This window comes from Zootoca vivipara, chromosome 5, assembly GCF_965207765.1.
Source record: "Zootoca vivipara chromosome 5, rZooViv2.hap1.1, whole genome shotgun sequence".
In the NCBI taxonomy this organism is placed as follows: domain Eukaryota; kingdom Metazoa; phylum Chordata; class Lepidosauria; order Squamata; family Lacertidae; genus Zootoca; species Zootoca vivipara.
Genome location: NC_142588.1, coordinates 84,685,493 through 84,712,199, shown reverse-complemented (window position 1 = coordinate 84,712,199; position 26,707 = coordinate 84,685,493). Strand labels below are relative to the sequence as shown.

Genomic DNA, 26,707 nt, shown 5'->3' with positions numbered 1-26,707 from the left:
AAGCATGATGGTGATAATTTTATTATTTGTACCGCGCCCATGTGACTGGGTTGCCCCAGCCCCTCTGGGCTGCTTTCAACAAAAGAGGAAAATGTAGTAAAACATCGAACATTTAAAACTTCAATAAAAGTTGTGAAGTTGTTTAACTCCTTGACATCTGACAGGAGGATGGCTATGAGCCATGATGGCAATTTATTATTATTATTATTATTATTATTATTATTATTATTATTATTATTAACCCTCCCTTCACCCTAAGGTCCCAGGAAAGATTACAGCATTAAAACAATATTAAAAACTATTTAAAGCAACTAACAACCATAAAAAGTGCAACCTCTGCTGTCCATATGCCTCTGTCTTCAGGGAATCAGAAGTGGGGAGAGTATTGTCACTCTCAGCTTCCCATTAAGGTAAAAAAAAGAGAAAAGGCAAAGGACCCCTGGACGGTTAAGTCCAGTCAAAGGCGACTATGGGATGCAGCACTCATCTTACTTCAGCCCCAGGGAGCTGGTGTTTGTCCACAGACAGCTTTCCGCGTCATGTGGCCAGCATGACTAAAATGCTTCTCGTGCAACAGAACACCATGGCGGAAACCAGAGCGCATGGAAATGCTGTTTACCTTCCCACTGCAGTGGTACCTATTTATCTACTTGCACCTGCGTGGTTTCTAACTGCTAGGTTGGCATTTGGCTGGCTACTGCAAGAACAGGGTGCTGGAATTGATAGGCATTTGGTTTGATCCAGGAGGGTGTGTGTGTGTGTGTGTGTGTGTGTGTGTGTGTTTCCTAATACAGTGGTACGTCGGTTTACAAACACAATTGGTTCCGGAGGTCTGTACTTAACCTGAAGCGTACTTAACCTGAAGCGAACTTTCCCATTGAAAGTAATGGAAAGTGGATTAATCCGTTCCAGACAGGTCCACGGAGTACTTAAACTTAAAATACTAAAACCGAGGTATACTTAAACCAAGGTATGACTGTAACTAAAAGAAAAAATAAGTTTGAATCATTTCTCCCCAGTGTGTTCTCTTTTTCATGCTGCCATCAGAATTAACAGAATTAATTCCACTTTCTTAGGTAGACCTTCTAACTTTCTTCCTTTCTAAATGTGTTTGGGCGTGGGTGTTCTTGGCATTCCGTTGCTTACATGAGGTAGCATTCCAAAGGCATTGTTCGAGGTGGAACTTCATCCAAATTGACTGACTGCCCCCGTACGGCACATTTTGTCACCCTGCATGTTTCTAATTGGTTCATTGTGTACCTGCTGGAATGCAGCCTACGGGTCTTGGCAACCTCAGACACTTGTGAGAGTTCAGCTGCCTTCTCCTTGCATTCAAAGGGAAAAGGGAATTCTCATTGCCAGGATTTATACTTCAAGCCTTACCTGGCAGAGTGGAAAGGAGAAAAGCGGGGGGGGGGGGGCTTCCTATAGAAGAGCTGAGTGATTCTTTCACATGCTGCTCAGTGTCAGAAATATTATCAGACTAGTGTGAATCTGGCCTCCACCTCACCCCCCCCATTAGGGCCACCAAATTAAGCCCCCCCCCCAATCACACCAAAGCACAAAAGAACATACTGGTATTACAAAACAAGCTATGGAAGCTCAATGTGTAACTCAGGCTTTAAAGATGCCCATCATTGCTGGTCATTACCACATGCTCTTCAGAAAACACACACAGTAAGAGCTGTTCAACAGTGGAATTTGCTGCCAAGGAGTGTGGTAGAGTCTCCTTTGGGGGTCTTTAAGCAGAGGCTTGACAGCCAATATTTGATGGTGTTTCCTGATTGGCAGGGGGTTGGACTGGATGGCCCTTGTGGTCTCTTCCAACTCTATGATTCTACACAATTATAGCTCCAACTTTCAACTGGTTCCACCCACCGACCAGCTGAAGAAATAAATAAATCACATGCCGGCAATTATATATGAAAACCACAGGGAACCTCTAGCCTAGGAGCAGTCCATATGGGCTGCACATGCACAGTCCGTACGGTACGCTGCTCGTGCAGCAGCCTGTACGGACACCCGTATGGACGGCGTGAGAGAGTGGCAGGCCGTATGGACACCCATACAGATGGCGAGGGGGGGGCAGGCCGTATCGATGTTGCATGAGCGCCCTCGGCCGCTCTACAGCTGGGAGAGGCAGGAGCCATCTTGTCACCCCTCCCAAAGTGGCACCCGGGGCAGACCGCCCCCTCTGCCCCCCTTCCTACATCCCTGAATGGGAGACATCATTGCACTATAGTGATGCCTCTTGCTGTCCTGAGGATGGAGATTGTGATTGTGTGTGTGTGTGTGTGTGTGTGTGTGTGTGTGTGTGTGCATGGAGAAATCTCTGACCTTTGCTCAGCTGGAATATAGCTTACTGTACAAAAGTATGAGTGACATCCATTGCCCCATCTATTTTGTCTCTGGCCACATGCACCAGTGGCCTGTGGACCATGGAAGGCTGCCCATGAGAGAATTCAACCCTCAAAAGTCAACTTTTGATATTGGTTAGAGAAGGTGGAAGCTCCATGCTATAGGGCTGCATTCTCTTGAGAATATTACCAGAAAATGGAAGTTAGAACCTTTCTGTTGGTTTGATTCTTTCTCCTTTCTCCTTGCTTGCCTGCCTACTACTTATCTCTTCTTAGCAGATAGGCTGCCTATGACTGGGGAGAAGAAAACACAACAAGGACTCTGCCCCCCTTCAGGTTCTGTCTCAGCCCCCAAGTATTTCCAGTTCCCTTCTCACCTTGCCCCAGCAGGTGGAAGGAAGCCACGAGATGTGTGTGTGTGTGTGTTCTTCTCACAAGCCCTAATTATGAGTGCTTCCTTGGCCAAGGCCTATTCTTCTGGGGTTGCCCTTCACAGCCCCACCACGTACTGGTCCATAGCTGCCAAGTTATCCCTTTTTTAAAGGGATTTTTCCTTATGCTGAATAGGCTTCCTCGCGAGAAAAGGAAAAACTTGGCAGCTATGTACTGGTCTCACCTTCCACTTCTGGGTTGGTCCACAATCAGACTATGCACCTGGTGCCATCACTTCCAAGCATGGACAATCACAATTGGCACAGTGGGCACCTCACTAGTACAAGGCAAGGCAACTAGTGGGGCCACCATAGCCACTAGCCACCATTCCACCAATGCCACCTTCACAGTTGAAAGTGGAGTACTGAATTGAAGGTGAGGTCAAGCACAGTCAGCCATGATGGATCCAGGTGGGCACTTCAACAGTAAGGCAATCAGAAAGGTCATCTGTGAGATCTCTGTGGCTTTCAACCACACTCCCTCAGTGCTGCCTTCACAGTGGAAAGCAGCAGAGTGCATGGGATAATTAGACTGAATCAAAAGATCTTGATGTTTCTGCTCAATGCATCATTATTCATTTTTTGTCTAGAAGCCCAGTTTCGAGAAGAAAGGCATGGACTGGTTTCTTCTTGCTTTTCTTTGAGTCCTGGAATTCTTGGCAGGCATCTGACCATTTAATTTCACTAAATTGCAACTGTGGCCATAATTACCTGCATATTTTTCACCAATAAAACATGTCATACCAAGTGGCCAATACAGAATGTCGCAAGAAGCATAATACAAACATTCTTCAGAGGCAGCCATTTGCTATAATGCAGGTGTTTCAGAACATACAAAAGAGCCCAAATCGGAGATGTCAAATTGTCCTTCTATTCACATTTTTGCATTATTCGTCTTTATTTCCCAGCAACTATAGTTCGGTAGTTTTGTTCCTTAAGATGTTTAAAGAAATGCAATACCCCCCCCCTCATTTCATAAACATGGTATATTCATGCAACTTTGTGAGCCTGGTTCTGCCTCACCATTGCCAGAGCTGCTGCAATGCCACAGACTTTTCACAAATGCTCCAATTGTTCTGGTTGATGAAAGAGCAGTTTCACTTCCTTTTCAACCACACGCAGGGTCCAAGAGCCAGCAGGAGTCAACCTGTTTAGGGAGGTTTTTAATGTTTGATGTTTTATCGTGTTTTATCGTGTTTTTAAGACAGTGGTAAAGGTAAAGGTCTACTTGCACTTTGACGTGCTTTCGAACTGCTAGGTTGGCAGGAGCAGGGACCGAGCAACGGGAGCTCACCCCGTCGCAGGGATTCGAACCGCCGACCTTCTGATTGGCAAGCCCTAGGCTCAGTGGTTTAACCCACAGGTTAAAAACTTAATTCATTCCGGAGGTCCATTCTTAACCCAAAGCCGTTCTTAACCTGAGGTGCACTTTCGCTAATGGGGCCTCCCGCTGCTGCTGCGCCAACAGCACACGATTTCCGTTCTCATCCTGGGGCAAAGTTCACAACCCGGAGCAACTGCTTCCGGGTTAGCGGAGTTTGTAACCCGAAGCACTTGTAACCCGGAGCGTTTGTAACCCAAATTACCACTGTATTCTGTTGGAAGCCACCCAGAGTAGCTTGGGAAACTCAGCCAGATGGGTGAGGTATAAATAAATTATTATTATTATTATTATTAGTATTAGTATTAGTATTAGTATTAGTATTATTAGTACCTGTAGCAAGCAGAGTGTAGATTTGCCACCAAAATTTCACCAAAAGGTATAGCTTCTTCTAGGGCAAAATTTGAAAAATTTGAAAGGATCTTCACACAAGACTAGCAATGCTTACATTTTATTTTCTGCAGTTTGTTTCCTCTGTATAAGTTGATTTGTTCTCTTGTCATATTGCTTTAATCCTAACAAATTTTTAAAAAATCATTCCAGTAGCATATTAGAGACCAACTAAGTTTGTTGTAGAATCATAGAATCATAGAGTTGGAAGAGACCACAAGGGCCATCCAGTCCAACCCCCTGCCAAGCATGAAACACCATCAAAGCATTCCTGACAAATGGCTGTCAAGCCTCTGCTTAAAGACCTCCAAAGAAGGAGACTCCACCACACTCCTTGGCAGCAAATTCCACTGTCGAATAGCTCTTACTGTCAGGAAGTTCTTCCTAATGTTTAGGAATGTTGTTAGTATGGGCTTTCGTGTGCGTGCACACTTCTTTAGATACACTGAAACAAAAGTCACCAGACCCTTATATATAGTGAGAGGGTGGGGAGGGGTATTACTCAGAAGGGTGGTGGGAATGGGTGATTGGCTGATAGGTGTGGTAAACCTGTTGACAACTGTTAACAACTGCAATTGATCTTACAGGAAAAAGCAAGGGGTGAGATGGCTAAAAATAGCTTTATTGTGTATAATGAGATAAGAATCCAATGTCTCTATTCAGATCAGGTCTCTCCGTGGTTTTAAGTTTGGTAATAAGTTGCAATTCAGCAACTTCTCATTCCAGTCTCTTTCTGAAATACTTTTGTAATAAGACAGCTACTTTGAGATCTGTGGCACAACACTTTGGCACTCCATGTAAAAAGTAATACAGTATACAAATACACACACACACACACACACACACACACACACACAGGATAAAAATACCAGGTTCACAAACACCCCATTAAAAAAAAACACACAAGTGTGACAATGGCCACGACTGCAATAGCTCTACAACCGCCATGCCATTCCCATTACTATGCACAATTTGGAGAGTGACATGGGGAGCCTCTGTGCTTGTGAGCCTCTACCAGCATCTTTGGATCCTGATTTCCCACGCTTCAAAAACCCGCAGAGATATACTCCACAGTTCCAAAAGGCTCCGAGCTTCGGACAGTGATCCTCCAACTTGTGGGTGGCAATGCGAATGGGAGTAACTGGTGTCCTTGACCCCATTGTTCCCTAAGCTCTGTGAACACAGAGGTGATGGTGTTATGTCACACGTTTTGTGCTTTTATGTTTCTAAACAGCCCCACGATCTTGTGATGAAAGTTGGTATATTACTTTTAATAAATAAAATAAAAATGAACGCATGAAGGTTAGGTGGCTGGGGACAGAAGGTATCATCCTGCACGCATCCCCATGCATTGACTGCACACAGTTTTGGACTATTTGGAAGGGGAAATGTGGAGAACAAATGCCAGGGAGGTGTTTGATCATAATGTCAATTTGGGGCTGTTGGGAACATAGGAGCTTTAGGTGGCATCATGAGACCAGGGGAGTCTTACCCATTGAGGTTAGTGGCGCTGGGCACCAGGGCGTCAAGTTCTGGAAGGCACCAGGGACGAGGAGGAGGCTGGACGCGGCGCCTCCCGGCATCAGCTTGCCGCCCTCGCCCACCTCCGCCATGCCGCACCGAAGCAGCGCTGCGCCCGGCGCCTCCATCTGCTGTGGCCACCACAGCACGAAGCAGCCAGCTGAGCCAGGAAGCACCGTGTCCAGCCTCCGCCTCTTCCCCACCAGAGAAGCTGCCCTCCAGCCGCTGCCAGCCTCCTCCAGCCCCGCCGGCAGCGCCGTCCTCCCTAAAAAAAGGTGGACAACTCTGGGAAACGGGGGGGGGGGCGCTGGAGGGAGCTTTATACCACGGCCTAAGATGGCCCTGCATAAGACCAAGCCTACTCAGTGGTGTTTTCTCCTGTCGCCATCTTTATCCATTCTTAGGTGCCATGCAAATACTTTTCTCTTTACTTGGGCTTTTGGCACTAAATATGAAGGATGGCTTTGTGGCCTCATTTAGTGGGGAGGGAAGAATAAGTCCCGATCTCTTAGCTGCGTTTTTAGATTTTTATTGGTTTTAACATAAGCCACTTTGGCTCCCCTTGTGAGAAAAGCACCTAACAATAGCAAATACATATATAAACAACCCTCTTTGATTTTAAAGATAACCTCAGGTTCTTCCCCTTGGGGAAAATAATTCAATGCATAGTTTATCACTAGTCACACCATAATTGGTATATAACGTTTTAAGTGTAACTAATTTGTATGCTATTGGTTTTACGTTTTTGTTTTGTTTGCTGCTTTAGTTTTTTCTATGAAAATCAGTACATAGATAAAGAAATAATAGTTATCTATTGGTATTAACTGACCAGCCAAATCTTTGGCTGCAGATAACTAGTTAAAATGCATCCCTCCGAGATGAAAGTATTTGGTTACATTTGGGGGGGGGTCACTTCTTAACAGAAGAAAATAATTTGAGTGTTCACCGCATGTGCTTCAATCTCTTTAATATGTTTCAGAATGTCTTTATATGACAAGAAGAAAGCAATCTTTTTATGCCGTATGTAGAAGATCAATAGTTATTTCCCAAAGTTTATGGCATAATTAAAATGTGGAACAGGAATAATTTTCTTCCCCAACCCTTCAGGCTAAGGAGAGAATTATTGACAAGTCAAAGTTATGTGAAATAATGCATTTTTTTGTTATGTTTATGAATGATACAAAAAGAGTTTATGGCTTTTACATGTAATTTCGTAAGCTAAGGAACAACCAGGGGAATAAGCCGCTGTATCAGCAGAAGAGAGGTTTTGCATTCTGATGGGTGTATGTGTCGGAGTGTGCATGTCTCTAATAAGAAGGCCTTCCTTCCTTCCTTCCTGTCCACCGATGGTCATCGTAAGATGCCCATTTGGTCATGTGACAACTTGGAGAGTCATCTCATGAGCATCCTTAAAGGATGGTCTGTTCTGGCAGTAGGGGGAGGCATGGTGGAGTGTTGCCAATTTGGTGCTCCTGTTGGTGCATTTGCATAGCACCAACGTCACTTCCACCTTGCCTCTCCTCCTTTAACTCCCTGTAAGCAGTAACAACGTGATCATCTGAATCCAGGTGAGTCCCTCACCACCCTATCCACCACTGGCACACTGTTGTCCAGATTCTATGCAGCAATGGATAAATGAAATCAGTACTCAAAAAAGGCATCATGCTACTGAATACTAAATATAGGTAAGCAAATATGGTCTGAAGCTCAACATCAAAAAAAAAAAAACTAAGATCATGGCCACTGGTCCCATCACCTCCTGGCAAATAGAAGGGGAAGAAATGGAGGCAGTGAGAGATTTTACTTTCTTGGGCTCCTTGATCACTGCAGATGGTGACAGCAGTCACGAAATTAAAAGACGCCTGCTTCTTGGGAGAAAAGCAATGACAAACCTAGACAGCATCTTAAAAAGCAGAGACATCACCTTGCCGACAAAGGTCCATATAGTTAAAGCTATGGTTTTCCCAGTAGTGATGTATGGAAGTGAGAGCTGGACCATAACGAAGGCTGATCGCTGAAGAATGGATGCTTTTGAATTATGGTGTTGGAGGAGACTCTTGAGAGTCCCATGGACTGCAAGAAGATCAAACTTATCCATTCTGAAGGAAATCAGCCCTGAGTGCTCACTGGAAGGACAGATCCTGAAGCTGAGGCTCCAATACTTTGGCCACCTCATGGGAAGAAAAGACTCCCTGGAAAAGACCCTGATGTTGGGAAAGATTCAGGACACAAGGAGAAGGGGACGACAGAGGACAAGACGGTTGGACAGTGTTCTCGAAGCTACGAACATGAGTCTGACCAAACTGCGGGAGGCAGTGCAAGACAGGAGTGCCTAGCGTGCTATGGTCCATGGGGTCACGAAGAGTCGGACACGACTAAATGACTAAACAACAACCGTGGTGAGCAAGAGCGGTCAGATTTGTCACTGTTGACTGTTCCAGTTTCTAATTTTTTTCCAATATTTAGTTACATTCTTTACATTTCTGCAGTTCTTTTTTTTTTAATCCTCAGGAAAATTCATCCACATTTTAGTGTGACTTGCTCTTTTGACTAATGTACACTCTTCCCCCAAGCAGTTCCCCTAATATAATGCATTTTTTCTATGTTCTTTTTATTAATATTTTCATTTCTAAACACACAATTCCCCAATAAATGCATTTTTTTTTTAAAAAAAAAAAAAAAAACAGTGGTTGGTTTGAGAACGGCACCACAAAATTCATAGTGATGTGGACTTTGAAGAATGGCTGTGGTTTGATTCTCACATGAAGTGTGAATTAGGTACATGGGTTCACCTTTAAATGCAAATGGAATCAACTCTCCCCCCCCCCTTATTGGCTGCTGATAGAAATGGGCTGCTGGATGATGGACGGTTGAATCCAGCAAGTGTCTTCTTATTTTCTTAAGACTTGCTGGAGAATGATGTGCTTATGATTTAACCGTATAGTAGCAGGGCTTGATTTGAGCTCTACAGCTTACTGCACGGCCATTAAGGTAGGGAGTTATAAAGTTTTTCAACAGCCTAAATAGCAGGACCAAGCTGCTCCAATGACACCTCTATTTTAAGTGCAAAACTGCAAAATACCATTGCATCTTAACGGACAAGGAGATGGCGAGGTGGGCAGAGGTCCAAAATGGAAAGGAAAACGAAACAGGGAAAATAAAAGCTCAGCAATAGAGGAAAAGATTCAGAAATTGGTAGCTTGAAGAGAACAGGCAGGGGAAAAAATTGATTCAGCTCTACAATGTGCACTGTGGAAGCACAATTGAGTTATTTTGTGTTTTTGTACCTCAGTGACTTTCAGATCAAATTACCCAGAGCATGAGCAGAAAAGATTGCTTTTCTGTCCTAGTCCTGCAGATTCCCCCGCCCCATTTGCTGATGTCAAATCATAAATAATCACCAGTGTTCAAGAGTGGAGCATATCAGTGCATTTGCTTTAGGATATCTGATCCACCAGCTCGCCTTGGCCCCTCTCACTGCCTGGCAATGCCATTCAACACGCATCATCAATAAAAGGCCCAAGTCTTCTCAAAGATTCCCCCCCCCCATGTACAACAGAAGGTCTGTGGGAGAAATTAGTTGGGTCAGACTCAATGCTCTGAACTTCCTTGTGGATTGAAACACAATCCCTAGTCAAATTGTGCACTACGCCAGATTTTGAAAAGCACTTTCACTGCACAGAAAGGAACATTTCCACATTAAAATAATATAAAACACATATTTTACAGATGATGAATGCATTGAAAATTCATATTTTACACAAAATTTGTGTACAAACTCAGGTACACTTAAAAAAATTTGTCATAAAACAGAATGGGGCAGACATATCATTGAGCGCCAGTCAAACTGAAATGGGATAAGATTTGGGTTGCCCAGCTCTTCCCTAGTGAACCACCCACAGAATACCACCAGAGAAAAACACCCCCCATTTCTTTTCTTTTCTTTCTTTTTTGACAGTTACAAGCTTCAGTGGAATGCTGTGGCTGAAGTGTATCTTGATTTCTGTAAGGCTTTTTGAAAAAGTTCTCCATGGTATTCTTGCAAAGAAGCTGGTAAAATGTGGGCTGGATGAGGTACCGTATTGGCCCGAATATAAGCCACACCCGAATATAAGCCACATCTTCAAAATTTGAGGGGGGGGGAAAGAGAAAATACCTGAATATAAGCTGCTTCATTCCTCGCTGTTCCTAGCTGCATACTTGGGGGGGGGACGGCGCCGTGTTGCCAGCGGCCTTTCCCCTTCCTTGCTCTCTCTCCCTTCCCGGCCTTAGGGAAGAGGACGGGGGACTATGCACAGGACGGGCACCGCTTCACCGCGCTCCTGGCACTGTTTGCCCCATGCTCCTGGCTGCATACCGTAAGGTTGCGAATATTAGATGCACTTTAACTCTTCACAGTTGGAATTTGGGGAGAAAGTGCAGCTTCTATTCAGGTCAATACGGTAACTGTTAGGTGGATTTGCAGAATGGTTGGCGACCGACCTCAAAGCGTGCTCACTAGTGGTTCCTAACCATCTTGGGGGGGAAGGTGGCAAGTGAGGTGCCACAGGATTCTGTCCTGGGCCCATTGTTGTTCAACATCTTTATAAATGACTTGGATGAAGGACTTGCTCACCCAATTTGCAGATGACACCAAACTGGGAGGGGTACCAGCGCCGCAGAATCAGGATTCAATATGACCTTAACAGCTTGGAGAACTGGACAAGACTAACAAAATGAATGTCAATACAGTGGTACCTCTGCTTAAGAACTTAATTCGTTACAGAGGACCATTCTTAACCTGAAACTGTTCTTAACCTGAAGCACCACTTTAGCTAATGGGGCCTCCTGCTGCCGCCGTGCCGCCGGGAGCACGATTTCTGTTCTCATCCTGAAGCAAAGTTCTTAACCCGAGGTACTATTTCTGGGTTAGCGGAGTTTGTAACCTGAAGCGTTTGTAACCCGAGGTACCAACTGTGGGGACAATTGTAAGGTTCTACACTCAGACAGGAAGAATCAGCTGCACAAATATAGTCTAGGCTTGTCTGCAGTACATGTTAAAACGATCTAAGTAGACCACAAGCTTAACATGAGTCAACAGTGTGATGCAGCAGGGGGGAAAGTGAACACTATTCAAGGTTGCAGAAGTATAGTGTCCCAATCAAGGGAAGCAACAGTTCTGCTCTATTCTGCCTTGGTCAGACCCCACCTAGAGTACTGTGTCCAGTTCTGGGTGCCACAATTTAATAAGGATATTGACAAATATATTGCGAGGACATCATGAAAGCAACCTCAAAAGAATAAAAGGGAACACGATTATGAGAGGGTAGAAGAGGCTGTTATGTGCTTATACACCATAGTGCCCACTGAGACTTTTCTAGCCACTGCTTGCCCACCAGTTCTCCAGGGTTCAGATGGAAGCTTTCCCCAGCTCAGCTGTTTGACTTGAGGTTCTTCAACGAAAGATGCCAAGGATGACACCTGGGTCTTTGCAAATGCATATATCCTCCGCCGCAAAGCTATAGACCTTATCTTACGACTGCAGCCCATCCACAATCAGGCAAGCCCAGTGGCATCCAGGATGCACACACACCGTTTCCTGACCCCACCATGTGCAAGGAGTGAAGTAGCAGGGCACCAAATTCTGACTCACCCATGAAATGGCATCAAGCAAATTCTTTGGCAAACATCAGCCCCAATGGCAGAGAAGACAATTAGCATAAAGGGAATAGCTGGGATTTAGAGAGAGCCCTTGGAGCTTAATCTTTGGATTCTGCCAAAAGCTGGTGGTAGAACATGAAAAAAAAACACCCACTGATCTTCTCCAGGTGTACCTAGATCGCATCTCTAATTTCAGACATTTGACAGGCACTCAAAGACCTCAGTCCGGTAGCTTGAAATTTCAAATCAAAACTAGCCCAGAGGAATGCGAGGAGGCGATCTAGGAATGTATGCCTTGGGTTTTGCACAAAGCAAAACATGCACACTGTTACTCTAGGAGCAATTCAGTCTTCTGTGCTGCTTCCAGATTGCCGCTAAGAAGCAGCTGCTGCTCACTGACATTGATCTGAGATGGGCAGAAGGGTTTGCACCTAATTTTGAGCAAATAAAAGCACAGAGTTCTAGTGAGCTGGCTTTCAAGCTTCACATAACTCTCCTTTGGGTTTGATTTAAACAAAAAACAACAAAAGGAGAAAGGGAGGAGGAAAGCAGTTGCTGATAGGGGAATGGTACGGTGGGGAACCTTTCTGTGTTATGTTACAGGCTGATGACAGTGATTCAGGAAACTCTTTGCGAACTGTTCAGGGTTTGATTGTGCCCGTGCATTAGAGCACAATGGCATACTCCCAGGAATGCCAGAATAAAGCTAAAATGGCTACTTGCCCTTTCAATATATAAAAGTCAGTTATTCAGAAACCGTCTCTCGTGTGTTATGTATCGAGCCTAGACTACGGAACAGAGAGAATGACTTTACTGGTTTGAAGCAAGGGGAAGCAATTAGGGGGGTGGAAGCTGAATTGTACTTAAGGGGACAGAACAATTATTTTAATGTGCCTCAACTGCTGCATTTAGATGGCACTTTATTCCATTCCCCTGATGTTTTCTTGCTCGTTTTCACATTTTATGTGATCTTTCACACAACCTGAAAACTACTTTTGGGAATCTAGTGGAATCTAGGACAGGGGTCAGCAAACTTTTTCAGCAGGGAGCCGGTCCACTGGCCCTCAGACCTTGTGGGGGGCCGGACTATATTTTGAAGGGGAAAAAAATGAACGAATTCCTACATGCCCACAAATAACCCAGAGATGCATTTTAAATAAAAAGGACACTTTTCTACTCATATAAAAACACCAGGCAGGCCCCACAAATAACCCAGAGATGCATTTTAAATAAAAGGACACATTCTACTCATGTAAAAACATGCTGATTCCCAGACCGTCCGCGGGTCGGCCCGGGCCTTAGTTTGGGGATCCTGATCTAGGAGAAGTTTAGCACTCATTTCTATGTTGTTTCAACTTGGAAAACTGGGGGAGTTTTCCTGTGGTTTTTTATGATCGTGCCACCACCACTCATGTGACAATCCACTTACAATGTTGCCCTCCCAGCTCCTTTTCTGCTGTGTTTGCTTACTAAGTTCATAAAATGTCTATATAATGTGTAGGGTCCAGCTGTAGACAAGCTAAGGCTGCATAGTCAGTCCTTGGCATTTCTGTATAAAGGTGGCAGGCCATAGAACTAGGAACTACAGCACGGGCTCTTCCAAGAAAACTAACCCAATATGTGTGTGTTTTTTAACTGCTGCTGGATCACAACGAAAGTTCAAATAATCCAGAATCCCCCCCCCCAACTGCCCAACCGAATGTCTCTGAGATGCCCACAAACAAGGTACAGTGGTACCTTGGTTCTCAACCTTAATCCATTCTGGAAGTTCCTTCCAAAGCCAAAGCGTTCCAAAACCAAGGCGTGCTTTCCCATAGAAAGTAATGCAAAACGAATTAACCCGTTCCAGACTTTTAAAAACAACCCCTAAAACAGCAATTGTCTGGCGTGCTCTGGTCCATGGGGTCACGAAGAGTCGGACACGACTAAACGACTAAACAACAACAACCACAAAACAGCAATTTAACATGGATTTTACTATCTAACGAGACCACTGATCCATGAAATGAAAGCAACAATCAATGTCCTGTACTATAAAATAAATAAGATATTATTGTAGATGATAAAAATTATCATCCACACAGTCACAAAAACAAATTAACTGGAAATTAACTCAGGCACCCCGGAAACAATAGCCAACAATCACATCAGATGTTCAGGTGCCAATAAATGTTTGGAAACCGGAACACTTACTTCAGGGTTTTCGGCCTTTGGGGACCAAGGTAGCACTGTAATAACCCAGATCTCTTGTTACTGCTTCCCATTCCTGGCCATAGCCTGGTGCTGTGTGTCTAAATGCAGGGCTCTATTATACTTGGATGGAGGAAGGAATGGGGTATGCCTTCTGGGTATCTCTCCAACATGTGGACCCCACATCCACAGTGGACAGGATGGAGACCATAGGGGTTGAGTAGGATCATAAGCCATCAAGGGGGTGTGCAAAAACAGCAGTGCCAAGCTCATAAAACCTACACAACTTTTATATGGTAAAAAATGTGGGCAGATCAGAAACCTGCCATAGGGCATCTTCATGTATTACTGAGGGGGCGGGGTGGAGGCGGCAAAATCTGGCAATGCTTTGGCTTGGGTCCACCAGTTGAATTATTTAAAAGTCTGGAATAAAAGTTTACAATGTACCCTTATGCTTTGAAGCAGTGAAATGGGGGGGGGGACTATATAAAATAAAGCAAGGAACACCACGTGCTCACAACCAAACACATTCTTGTAAAATTTTAATGGTATACAGCCCGCTGAAACTGGAATCTCCCCAACCGAAAAAAGTGGTTGGTTATGCGTCAATCTTCAAAAGGAGAGGTTGAAACTAATGGATATTAGTAACGGCTATTGCACTTACTATTCTTCAAAGCTGAGAAAAGCTTTGGAGATACCTGCTAGTCAAGTCAGGTAGCAACAGCAATTTGAAAAAGTGTAGCTAGCTGTGGGACTATCTTAGCAAGCCTATATCACATGTGTGCTAACTGGCAGGACTATGGAAACCCCCCCCCTTTCAAATATGGGTATAGACACCAGCTAGTTCAGTAAGTGATGAAGCAAATACCAATTTCAAGCTAGAATATGGCTCAGTGGTATAGCATGCAGTTTGCATGCAAAAAGTCCCTGGTTCAAACATCAGCACCAGCTTGGAGAGCCCCTTCCACTCAGGAAAGACCATTAGATGGACCAGTGGTCTGACTCCTTGGCATCTTCCCATGGTTCCACATTACTTGGAAATAAAGTTTCCCATGGACTGCAAGAAGATCAAACCTATCCATTCTTAAGGAAATCAGCCCTGAGTGCTCACTGGAAGGACAGATTGTGAAGTTGAGGCTCCCTGGAAAAGACCCTGATGTTGGGAAAGATGGAGGGCACAAGGAGAAGGGGACGACAGAGGACGAGATGGTTGGACAGTGTTCTCGAAGCCACGAACATGAGTCTGACCAGACTGCGGGAGGCAGTGGAAGACAGGAGTGCCTGGCGTGCTATGGTCCATGGGGTCATGAAGAGTCGGACACAACTAAATGTCTAAACAACAACAAAGTTTTATGATTTCTGTGGACCACCCCATGTAGGCCAAGGGATGCTTCTGGACTATATCTCTCATAAGCCCCATCCAGCATGGTCAATGATGATGATGGGAGTTGTAGTCCAACACCATCTGGTGGGCCCCAGGTCCCTCATCTCCATCATAGGTCAGTGATTGGTTCCATGTAACTGAACCCGCCATTCGTTCCAGACGAAGCACAAACCCTGACTTGGCAGGTTGTCTGTATTGAATGCAAGTTGCAGGTATCCACTAGACTCCTGAAGACTGATAGGACATGAGCCACTTGGGCAGGAATAACCATTTCCCTCTAGGCTTTTGCATTTGGGGAGGGAGTGTCTAGCCAACTTTATTGAGAAAGTCGCTAACAAACTATAGCTAAGAAACTGGTCTCTTTATCCATTCCATCACGGCACAATCCACCCAGCAGTGGTCAGTATTAAAGATCATGCTTTCACTGGTTTGTGTGTGTGTGTGTGTGTGTGTGTGTTTTGCTAGGGGTCTGTGAGGACAGGGTGCTAGACTAAGTGGCCTGCTCCAGTACACTTCTATGAAAAGGAAATAATCCACTTGTTTTTAAAAGACAATTAGGCATATGCTAAATATTTCATTAGCAACTGTGTGTGCAGAGGGCCTTTTTAGCAGTGGTGCCTGTCCTTTTTTTTCCCCCATCAGATGTCAAGGAAATAAATAACCATCTGACTTTTAGAAGACATCTGAAGGCAGCCCTGTTTAGGGAAGTTTTTAATGTTTGATGTTTTATTCTGTTTTTAATCTCTTGGGAGCCGCCCGGAGTGGCTGGGGAAACATGCCAGATGGACAGGGTATAAATAAATTATTATTATTATTATTATTATTATTATTATTATTATTATTATTATTATTAATATCTCATTCATGTTTGTACTTAACCTTGTGTGGAGGGGGGGGGGAGTTACTATTTACACCAATGGGAGCTTTCCCCAATGAATGCAGGGGAGAGGATGATGGCTTGTTTAATCAGGGATTAGTCGCACTATATCCGAGGCTAGGGAGTGTAGAGAGTTAATCCATTTAAACACCTGGAGGGTCCATAGCTGAAAGGTACCTCCCAGTTTAAAAAGGATTTCAGACAGCACAGCTGGGAATAAGCATAACACAGGTGTAGGCAGATGATAGCTCACTAGCAAAGAATATGCTTTACATGCAGAACACGCCCCCCCCCTTTTGGCATCAACCTGCATTTAAAAACACTGCATGGAAATGTACACCTAACTAGCATTTAAATGCACATTTTGAATCCAATTTCTCATAAAACAACACATTTCAAAACATATTTTAACACTCATTTTGATACTGTACATTCTTTTTTAAAGGAGAGAATTGCCCTCACAATTTGGAGAATTATAAATTCCAAAGGAAAATTATGTTCTGCTCTGAACAGGAGGTGTAGATCAGGTTAGTTTGTATTAGACTTAGCAAAGATCATATTCCTCCGCTATCCCTGGTGTAAGGCACCACCCATAAATCTGTGGTGGTACTCAATGCTAGTCTTACTCTGAGTAGACTCATTGAAGTAAATGGACATAACCAAGGGGACAAGCCGAGCACAAGATCCAACAGGATGAGGGAGTTATGGGTCTCTGACTCATCTGGGGCTGTGCAGGAGGAACCCCCTCATCCCTTATTGGTTCAGCTGAGGCTGGTGTAAGTTCCCCAAAAGGGGCATTCTGGAAGTGTGGCATGAGAGGGACTGAACCATACCTACCAAGTTTCTGTGGGAGAAATAAGGGACCGGACCGGAAGTAGCAGACCGGAAGTAGCGCTGGCGCCATTTTGGAACTGGGCGGAGCATGCTCAGAAGCGACTTTTGATGCTGCTTTGCCCAGTTCCAAAATGGCCGTCGTGCCAGAAGTCGCACTGCAGCCATTTTGGAACTGGGCGGAGCTGCATCAAAAGTCGCTTCTGAGCATGCTCCGCCCAGTTCCAAAATGGCCGCTGCGCCAGAATAAACCGGGGAAAAACAAAAAACCCCGTTTTTTTCAGCTGAGAACAGCTAGAAAAACGGGGGTTTCCCAGGGAATACGGGAGACTTGGCAGCTATGGACTGAACAGAGGGAGAAACTTACACTGGGTACTCCATCACATGACCTGGAAAACCAGCAGAACTTACACCAGGATAAATGGTGGAGTAAATCCAATTCCAAGTGTACCAGGCTTGGGCTGGTTCCACCAACAGTAGCCTCCCTCCTGGACTTGAATCTGTTGTACTTTGTGCCAGCGTTAAGGATTGCTCCCTAACTTAGATCCAGATAAGACTGAGGCATTGTTAGTGGGTGGTTTCCTAGACCACCTGGGATTCCTAGAATAGGAGGTTGCCTGCTCTTGAAGGAACAGGTACACAGCTTGGGGGTACTTCACGATCCATCAGTGCCAGGTGGCCTCAGTGGCATGCACTGCCTTCTAACAACTTCTGCTGGTGGCCCAGCTGCGCCCCTATCTGGATGGTGATAGCATAACCTTTGTTGTCTATACTCTGGTAATCTCTGAGTTAGATCGCTGCAATGCCTTTGGAAACAGTTTGGAAACTTCAGCTGGTGCAGAATTCCCGGTGCAAGACTGTTTCAGCACAGGACACCAATTCTTACTTCTGAACATAGGAACATAGGAATCTGCCTTATATCAAGTTGGACCATTGGTCCATCTAGGCGGTTGGAGGATGGATGGCAGCTAACAGATTGAATCCTGACAAGACAGAAGTACTGTTTTGGGGGGACAGGTGGGGGCGGGTGTGGAGGACTCCCTCATCCTGAATGGGGTAACTGTGCCCCTGAAGGACCAGGTGAGCAGCCTGGGAGTCATTTTGGACTCACAGCTGTCCATGGAGGTGCAGGTCAATTCTGTGTCCAGGGCAGCTGTCTTGCCAGAGTGGTGCATACTATGGTTATCTCCTGTTTGGACTACTGCAATGCACTCTACGTGAGGCTACCTTTGATGGTGGCCCAGAAACTACAACTTAATAGAGAATGCGGCAGCTAGACTGGTGACTGGGAGTGGTTGCCAAGAACATATAACACTGGTCCTGAAAGACCGACATTAGCCAGTATGTTTCCGAGTGCAAGTCAAAGTGTTGGCGCTGACCTGTAAAGCCCTAAACGGCCTTGGACCAGTATACCTGAAGGAGCGTCTCCACCCCCATCGTTCAGCCCAGACACTGAGGTCTAGAAATGAGGGCCTTCTGGCGGTTCCCTCGCTGCAGGACGTGAGGTTACAGGGAACCGGGCAGAGGGCCTTCTCGGTAGTGGCGCCTGCCGTGTGGAATGCCCTCCCATCAGATGTCAAGGAAATAAACATCCATCTGACTTTTAGAAGACATCTGAAAGCAGCCCTGTTTAGGGAAGTTTAAAATGTTTGATCTTTTACCATGTTTTTAATGTTCTGTTGGGAGCCGCCCAGAGTGACTGGGGAAACCCAGCCAGATGGGCAGGGTATAAATAAATAAATAAATAAATAAATAAATAAATATTATTATTATTTCAGTACTGTCTAGGCAGTGGCTCTCCACAGGTTCAGACAAGAATCTTTCCCATCCCTACCTGGAGATACTGAGGATTAAACCTAGGACCTTCTGCTTGCAATGCAGATGCTCTCCCTCTAAGCCAGGGGTCCCCAGACTTACCGCGCAGCGGGCCGGTGCCCGCCGCGCCGACCGCGCGGCGGGCCGGAGGGCAGGGGAGTGCGCGCACAGCGGGCCAGAGGGCGGGGGAGTGCGTGCCCGTGCGCATGCGCACACGCACACGGTCGGGAAAAAAACACCGAAAATCGCTTGTGCGCATGCGTATGGGCCTCCCCCGACCCGGAAGTGCATCGGAAATGACCTCTTCTGGGTTGGGAGAGGCCCATACGCATGCGCACAAAGGATTTTCGGCGATTTTTGCCGATTTTTAAGATCATCGCCGCGCTGCGCGCCGGAAGAGCGGGCGGCAGCAGCGGGCAGCGGGGGTCATCGCGGGCCGGATTGGGAGGCCGATTGGGCCGCATCCGGCCCGGGGGCCGTAGTTTGGGGACCCCCTGCTCTAAGCTATACACCTCCCCGCAATGATAAAGTTTGCACCCTAAATTTGTTGGGTATGTTTTTCAACTAGACCCCCAAATCCATTCATTTCACTCTTTTCCTTCCCCTTCTCTCCTTCCTTTCATTGCACTGGGATGGTCTTCCCTTCAGCTCACACTGCATTAGCAGGCATGCTAATGCTAAGAGACAATCAGGCCGGCACACCTGTGAATGTTGGAAAGGCTCCTAAATCCAAGTGAGCACAGGAGCAGAAGGATGGAAAGCTGGAGCTCTCGGTTCTATTTCGGTTCCTTCGCAGCTGACATGGTATACCACTCTGGGCAAAACAGTTAACCTTGCTGTACTTTAGCTCTTCCCCACCCCCCACGCACCGTAAAATCAATATTTGCAGGCTGCAGTATGATTTGTCAATTAGGCTGTGTTTGTTTCATTCGTAGCGGCACCACGGTGACAGGCCAATCCTGTTCGTCGAGCGCTTTGTGCATCTGTCGTTGCATCCAATTAAAAAGTTTGCGACAATGACAATGCAAATGCATATGCTAAGCAGAGGCTTTACAGCTGCTCTGAAGCGGGTGAGAAAACTCATGCCATCTATTTCTGAAGGGCAGGAAACATCCGTTTGGCAGTAGCTGGGCAGGGGTGCCTTTCAAGTCGGCTTTGGTGCGGCCCGAGGTGATGGACATGGCATTGCCTCACTGCCAACACTCCGACCGGGGGGAAATCCAATTCTGTTTGCATTTATAAAAGCAAATCTCTCAAATTCACACATTTTGAAATAATATGAGAACCGAAATTTACACTTATCCAAATTTTGTGATGCAGTTCTCCATAAAAATCAATATACCAGTGAAAGTTGCATAAGAAAACATTAAAGTAGCAAAAAAAGGGGGGCATATAAAACTGCATACAAAAACGTATTCATTAGGAGAAGTTTGCACTAAAAGGCTGGTGAATTTTCGCAATTTCAACTGCTGCAGAAATGGGGTGAACTGAATTAAAGACTGGAGAAATGAGAAACTGAAGTTAGGCTAGCCTACCATCCCCCAGACATGCACCACATTCTATGTATGATCGCCAACAGACTAGCATTTCAATCTCACTTAACAGTGGCGATGGGAAGGTGCCCTCCACCGATGGCAGCACACTCACTTAAGGGTGCAAGGCAGCTCATGTGGCACACACAGCTTTCTTCTCAGAAAGCACCTGATAATGTTACATAATGCAGATTTCCAGGGGGGGGGGACTGCATGGGAGAGACAAGACGCGTGTTCTGTTGCACAAGCAAAAGAAGAATGGCAGCACTGGGTACAAACCAATGGCTTTCCTTTCGAATGTCAAACTGACCGCTGAGTTATCAAAGAAGTGTGTGATGCTGGAGTTAGGACCAATATTGTGGTGGGGTCCCACAGCATTGCATCATGTGCCGTCAAATAATCAGGGAGGAATGCCATATGGACTCTACACATTCTTAATTCTATTGTACTTCTGAATGGATTTTAACTACCAGCTGGGGTTTTTTATTAATTAATTTATTTATAGCTATAATAAATAAGTGATGGGAAGAAGAAGAAGAAGAAGAAGAAGAAGAAGAAGAAGAAGAAGAAGAAGAAGAAGAAGAAGAAGAAGAGAAGAAGAAGAAGAAGCACACCCCAGGAAAATAGAGACAATGAATATGTGTGGAAATCTGGTTCCACACCCTAATATGTATATTAAGTTCTGGGGTGTGATCGGAAGGCATAGGAAACTGTCTGATGCTAAACAGGTCTGAGCTTCCACAATGTCTAAATGTGCCTTACCAGTGCCTTTAGACTTCATGATGGGAGAAAGAAAGGATATAAATACAGTGGTGCCTCGCAAGACAAATTTAATTCGTTCTGAGAGTCAATTCGTTTTGCGAAAAATTCGCCTTGCGAATCCCATAGGAATGCATTGAATTATTATTATTATTATTATTATTATTATTATTATTATTATTATTATTATTATTTTGCCCATAGGAACGCATTAATTGAATTTCAATGCATCCCTATGGGAAAGCGCGATTCACTAGATGAATTTTTCACAAAACGAATTTGTCTTGCGAGGCAACCTCCGATCGTAAAACCCGTTTGTCTAGCGGAAAATTCGTCTAGCAGGGCATTCGTCTAGCGAGGTACCACTGTACAATAAATTACCTCAAACTTCCTCAGATACATAAAGTCTTTGAATTAAGTGCCAATTTGAAACAAGCAGCCATCAAAAGGCCTATTATTTGGTGCTTACTTTGTACCTGTTCCAAAAACCACACCCTGCTTGCTTTAGGCTTCACGTTAATCCACATGAAAACGAGCATCTGCATATTTCACCATCACAATCTGAAATGCTGCTCAAGGAGGTGAAGAGATAAGGCGAGCAAAAAACCAAAAAGGCAAAAGTCTCCCTCTAAAGTTACATTACCTGGATAAACACATCCGCAGCAAGTGAACCCTAGGGGAGGGCGATGATTCGATTCCCTTTTCCCAAACCAATATGCAAAGTGATGTGCGGCTGTCTTTTAAGATTCACATCTCTCTGAAATATGTGATGCAGTACGCCAACTAAAAAAGGCATTCAAAAATGAGTGTATTAAGGCAAAGTGTCACAAATGTGTGTGTGTGTGTGTGTGTGTGTGTGTGTGTGTGTGTGTAAGTAAAGTGTAAAAATGCTTTATGTTAGGGAAATGCTTTGCAAAAATGCTTTTATCATCATCATCATCATCATCATCATCAGATTTAAAACAGACATTGAAGTTTCAAATATTGATAATCTGAGTAGAATGGACTCAACACAACATCTCTTTAGATAGATGCTGGAGGATCCATCCAGGGATGTTTTGTGTGGTTCTCAACTTCTTGTCCATTTCCATTTTGCATTGGTGAAATCCTTGATATTCACAGGTGTTTGTGTGGGTGTGCTTTTAAATTATATTCCCATGGTGTGAGAATTAACAACATAGCAACAAAAATTTGATTTTGTGAGCCCTTTAAGGTTGATAAAATACTTTGAACCTGGAAGGATAAATACCCACCATCTTGAAATGGTCTGGAAGGATAAATACCCACCATTTTGAAATGGTCTGCAGATCGTAACACTCTAGCTACATTTGAATGCACTTTTTATAAACACCAGCTTCCCTTGGATACCTAGTCAAACATTTGGATGGCATGCATCCATCAGTATGTGCAAACCAATAATACTGTACAGTGGTACCTCAGTTTATGAACACAATTGGTTTCGGAAGTCTGTTCATAAACTGAAGCGTTCATAAACTGAAGCGAACTTTCCCATTGAAAGTAATGGAAAGCGGATTAATCTGTTCCAGACGGTCCGTGGAGTACTTAAACTGAAGCGTTCATAAACTGAAGCGAACTTTCCTATTGAAAGTAATGGAAAGTGGATTAATCCGTTCCAGACGGGTCCACGGCATTCGTAAACCGAAAATTCGTAAACCGAGGTGTTCATAAACCGAGGTTCCACTGTACTGATATCTGAAAGCTCATAACAATAACAAACTTAGTTGGTTACTAAGGTGCTACTGGAAGGAATTTTTTTTTTTACTGTACTGGTGTTTAGAGTGTTGCTGTGAGCTGGTTGTTCTCTTCTTGTTGTTTTTTTTCCTCTCTTTCCCCTCCCTCTACCATTTTTTCTTTAATAATTTTGCATGTCATACTATTTTATTATTTATTTCGTACCCACCTTTCACCATAAGGTCCCAGGGCAGGTTATGACAATTTAAAAAGACAGATTACAATCCAAAGGATAGGGTAAAATCCAAAAAATATATTAAAAAGGTAAAGGACCCCTGACCGTTCGGTCCAGTCATGGACGGCTCTGGGGTTGCAGCGCTCATCTCGCTTTACTGGCCGAAGGAGCCGGCGTACAGCTTCCGGGTCAGGTGGCCAGCATGACTAAGCCAATTCTGGCGAACCGGAGCAGCGCACGGAAATGCTATTTACTTTCCCGCCGGAACGGTACCTATTTATCTACTTGAACTGACATGCTTTTGAACTGCTAGGTTGGCAGGACCTGGGACCAAAAAACGGGAGCTCACCCCGTTGCGGGGATTCGAACTGCCGACCTTCTGATCGGCAAGCCCAAGGCTCACTGGTTTTGACGACCCATGTCCCACAATATATATCAGGTGTCAAAGGCATATACTATGCAATGAGGGTCCCAGGTGCACCTCTGTAAGAGACAGTTCCACAGCTTACGGACCACCACAGATAATAACCTCTCCCAGCCCCCAGCCCCCCCCAAAAAGTTAAGAAGATGGATGGTAGAACTACCAAGCAGGCCCCCTCTGCTAATCTTCACACCAAGAGGTTCGGTAGGTCTCTCTTCTTAGTAGTGTCACCAGCCTTGTGCAACGCCCTCCCATAAGATGTCAAGGAAATAAAAAACTATCTGACTTTTAGGAGACATCTGAAGGCAGCCCTGTTTAGGGCAGTTTTTAATGTTTGAAGATTTATTTTGTTTTTAATGTTCTGTTGAAAGCCACCCAAAGTGGCTGGGGTAGAATTATTATTATTATTATTATTATTATTATTATCAACATCATTATCATCATCATCATCATCTGGAGCAATCTGCTAGAGCTGCCATCTTGGCTCTTACTTGGCCCTTGGCCTAGCCAACTTGCCTTTTGTTTCGCCCTGAACAAATTCTGTATGCTATCTCAACTTTCCTGGCTTAAGGAATTCTGAGGCATTCTCTTACTTAATTTACCCTGCAGTTTCCTTAGCCGTGCTTCCACTCTTCATCCTGAAGTGAAGGAGACACTAAAAAGAGGGAACCGTCTCGGCCATCATGTCACCTAACCGGCTTCATTGCTCTGATCTGCAGGTATAGTCAAACCTGAGTGAGAAGCATTTTTAAAACGAAATCTGTGCTCTTTGTTTTTTTTTTAAAAAAATGCCACAATAATTTAATGGAGCTAGGGAGTTTTCCCACTTTTACCACCACCACCACCCCGGTCCATTGAGATGGCATTCAGCAAGGCTTTGTTATGAAACAGCTTCCCCAGACACATTACTGGGCCATTTGCTTACCTGCCCACAGGTATGGATCTTAGTCATTTGGGGGCCAAAAATGAGGGATGGGGGGGTAGATAGAAGCACAGCAATATGTGCAAAGTTTGCCTGGTTGCCAAGGAATAATTTGTATTCGCCAGGGATTATCATACAGTTGGCTATGTACATACCTACCCAGAATCATCTGTCATGAATATAAACCATTGTTTCATAAGTCACCGCCAAGTTTGATAACGTACGTTGTACAGCAACATACAAAAGCCTATTTGCCGGTAAGCAGGTCCTATTGAATTTTAACAGGGACTGCAACTAAGTAAACATGTTTAGAACTGGTCTAGCTGGCTCTGCAAAATAACTGTTACAAGTCAAATTAGTTCTTCCGCCGATAGGAGCCCCAGTAAATTTGCAAGTGCATTATATGTTCCTGGATTTTGATACGCCATGTCCTCAAAGTTAACTTTTTCCTCATTGCAAACTTAAGATAGTCCTCCAACTCAAGGAAACGCAAACCGCAAAATATAACCTCCAACAACCACATGGAACCGGAAGCTAAGTGCTGACTTTCATCCGAGAATGGCACATTTCCCAGTCCTTTTAAAACACAGCCCAACTCAGCAGAACTCCTCGGAATCGAGGTGGCATTTCCAAGAAAAAAGAGAACATAAAAGGATTGCAGGAAGGGAGCAGGTTTTTCCCCTCTTTCCCAGAGAACACATCCACGTGCAGGCGCAAAGCTCCACCAGGGATGACAGACAGCTGCTGCCTGTAGCTGCTGAGAGCTAAACATTAACCGCCTCAGACCTAATCCCTGTTCTTCACAGACAACAAAGGTGATCTCACCGTTTGCACGCACTTACCTTGCAAGGGGGGATTTGCGAAGCTCTTTTCCTTCTCTCCCATGTTCTAAGGATTGTGGAGTGTGGGGAAGAAAACAGCAGGATCTTTGCCGAGAAACCAGGCAGTGCCCAGCTGAGTCGGTGACTGGGAAAGTTTGACCTCCTGACTTCCTACTGTAGCAATGTAACCGTACACCTTACTTTCTTCTGGGAATAATTAGCAACCTGCCTTCCCGAGTTACCTGGGCTCGCCTGACCTGTTTCTCTGTTCTCTATGAAGTGACATCACATCCTTTGATCTCCTCTGCTGAATTACCATGTGCTTCGGACAACACGGCAGCTGTCTAACTTTGGACTCTCTTATTCACTCTCTCTTTTTAATCACTCCTCTGTTACTTTCACTTCTAGGCAGAAAGCTGCTTGAGCGATGTACGCTGTTGGCTGCTATTGTGACGAGTCACAACACCGAAGGCTTGGGGTTGCTAGTGTCTGTTTCTTTTTTTTGTGTGCACCTGATTGCAGGAGAGGTGGAGACTTGGGGAGAACAACTGAGCAAGTAAAGTCAGTTGGCTAATATCTGGAAAGTTGCTTCAGGGTTCAGTGGGCAAGCCAAAAAAATTCCATAGAAATAAGGAAAGGTTCTTAGGAAAGTTTAAAAAGGCCCAGCCTTAGCCACATTCCAGCCTGATTGAGCTTTAAAAGCACACCTCCAGCTGTCTCTATCTGCAAGGAAAAGGCCAACATTTTCTGGCAACTCTCCTTGATAAATCAGTAAAGATTTGTGGCAGGCCTTTTTGAACTGACTTTTTGCAACTTGTCATGCTTCTGGTTTCACACCCCTCCTCTGAGTCCATGGGTAGGCAGACTAAGGCCTGGGGGCTGGAACCGGCCCAATCGCTTTCTAAATCCGGCCCACGGGCAGTCCAGGAATCAGCATGTTTTTACATGAGTAGAATGTGTGCTTTTATTTAAAATGCATCTCGGTTATTTGTGGGGCATAGGAATTTGTTCATCCCCCCCAAAAAAATAGTCTGCCCCCCCACAAGGTCCGAGGGACAGTGAACTGACCCCCTGCTGAAAAAGTTTGCTGACCCCTGTACTTAGTTTTGAGAAGCAAAACCTCTCACAGGGCATTCATCTTGTCTCTAGATGCATATGGGTGTAAAAGCACAGGTGTGAATGCTAAGGGAACATGGAGAACGACCTAAAACAGAATGAAGGGATTGTAGTCAATGCTGCATAAATCAAGTTCTGCTTGCACATTGGGGCTTGTTTAGTATTATTCTCACAGAAGAATAGTTTCAGTTGCAATCCTAAGCCCACTTACTGGGAGTAAACCCCAGTGAATTCAAAAAGCTTTACTTCTGAGAAGACATTGTTAAGGATTGCATTGTAAGTTCTGTACTTCAATTGCAAGCAGGGCCATATATATAATGCCTCCTGCCATGAGAGGTTAAAATGGGGCAACTGTGAGTTGGAAGGGACTCCGAGAGTCATCTCAACACGCA

General features: G+C 44.7%; 1 protein-coding gene across 4 annotated transcripts in view; it reads right to left on the bottom strand.

Annotated features, from left to right (window-relative positions):
* The window catches only part of NAALADL2 (N-acetylated alpha-linked acidic dipeptidase like 2), a 784,863-nt gene that overhangs the window by 504,959 nt on the left and 253,197 nt on the right, over window positions 1–26,707 (bottom strand). For 2 of the 4 annotated variants that reach the window (XM_035134124.3, XM_088669870.1), the window contains exon 1: window positions 25,221–25,917. The exons of the other annotated variants lie outside the window; for them this stretch is intronic. In XM_035134124.3, coding sequence (XP_034990015.3) covers window positions 25,221–25,263 — 43 coding nt within the window. In that variant the 5' untranslated portion in view covers window positions 25,264–25,917. Of the gene's footprint in view, window positions 1–25,220; window positions 25,918–26,707 lie in introns of those variants that run through there. 4 annotated transcript variants of the gene reach the window in all.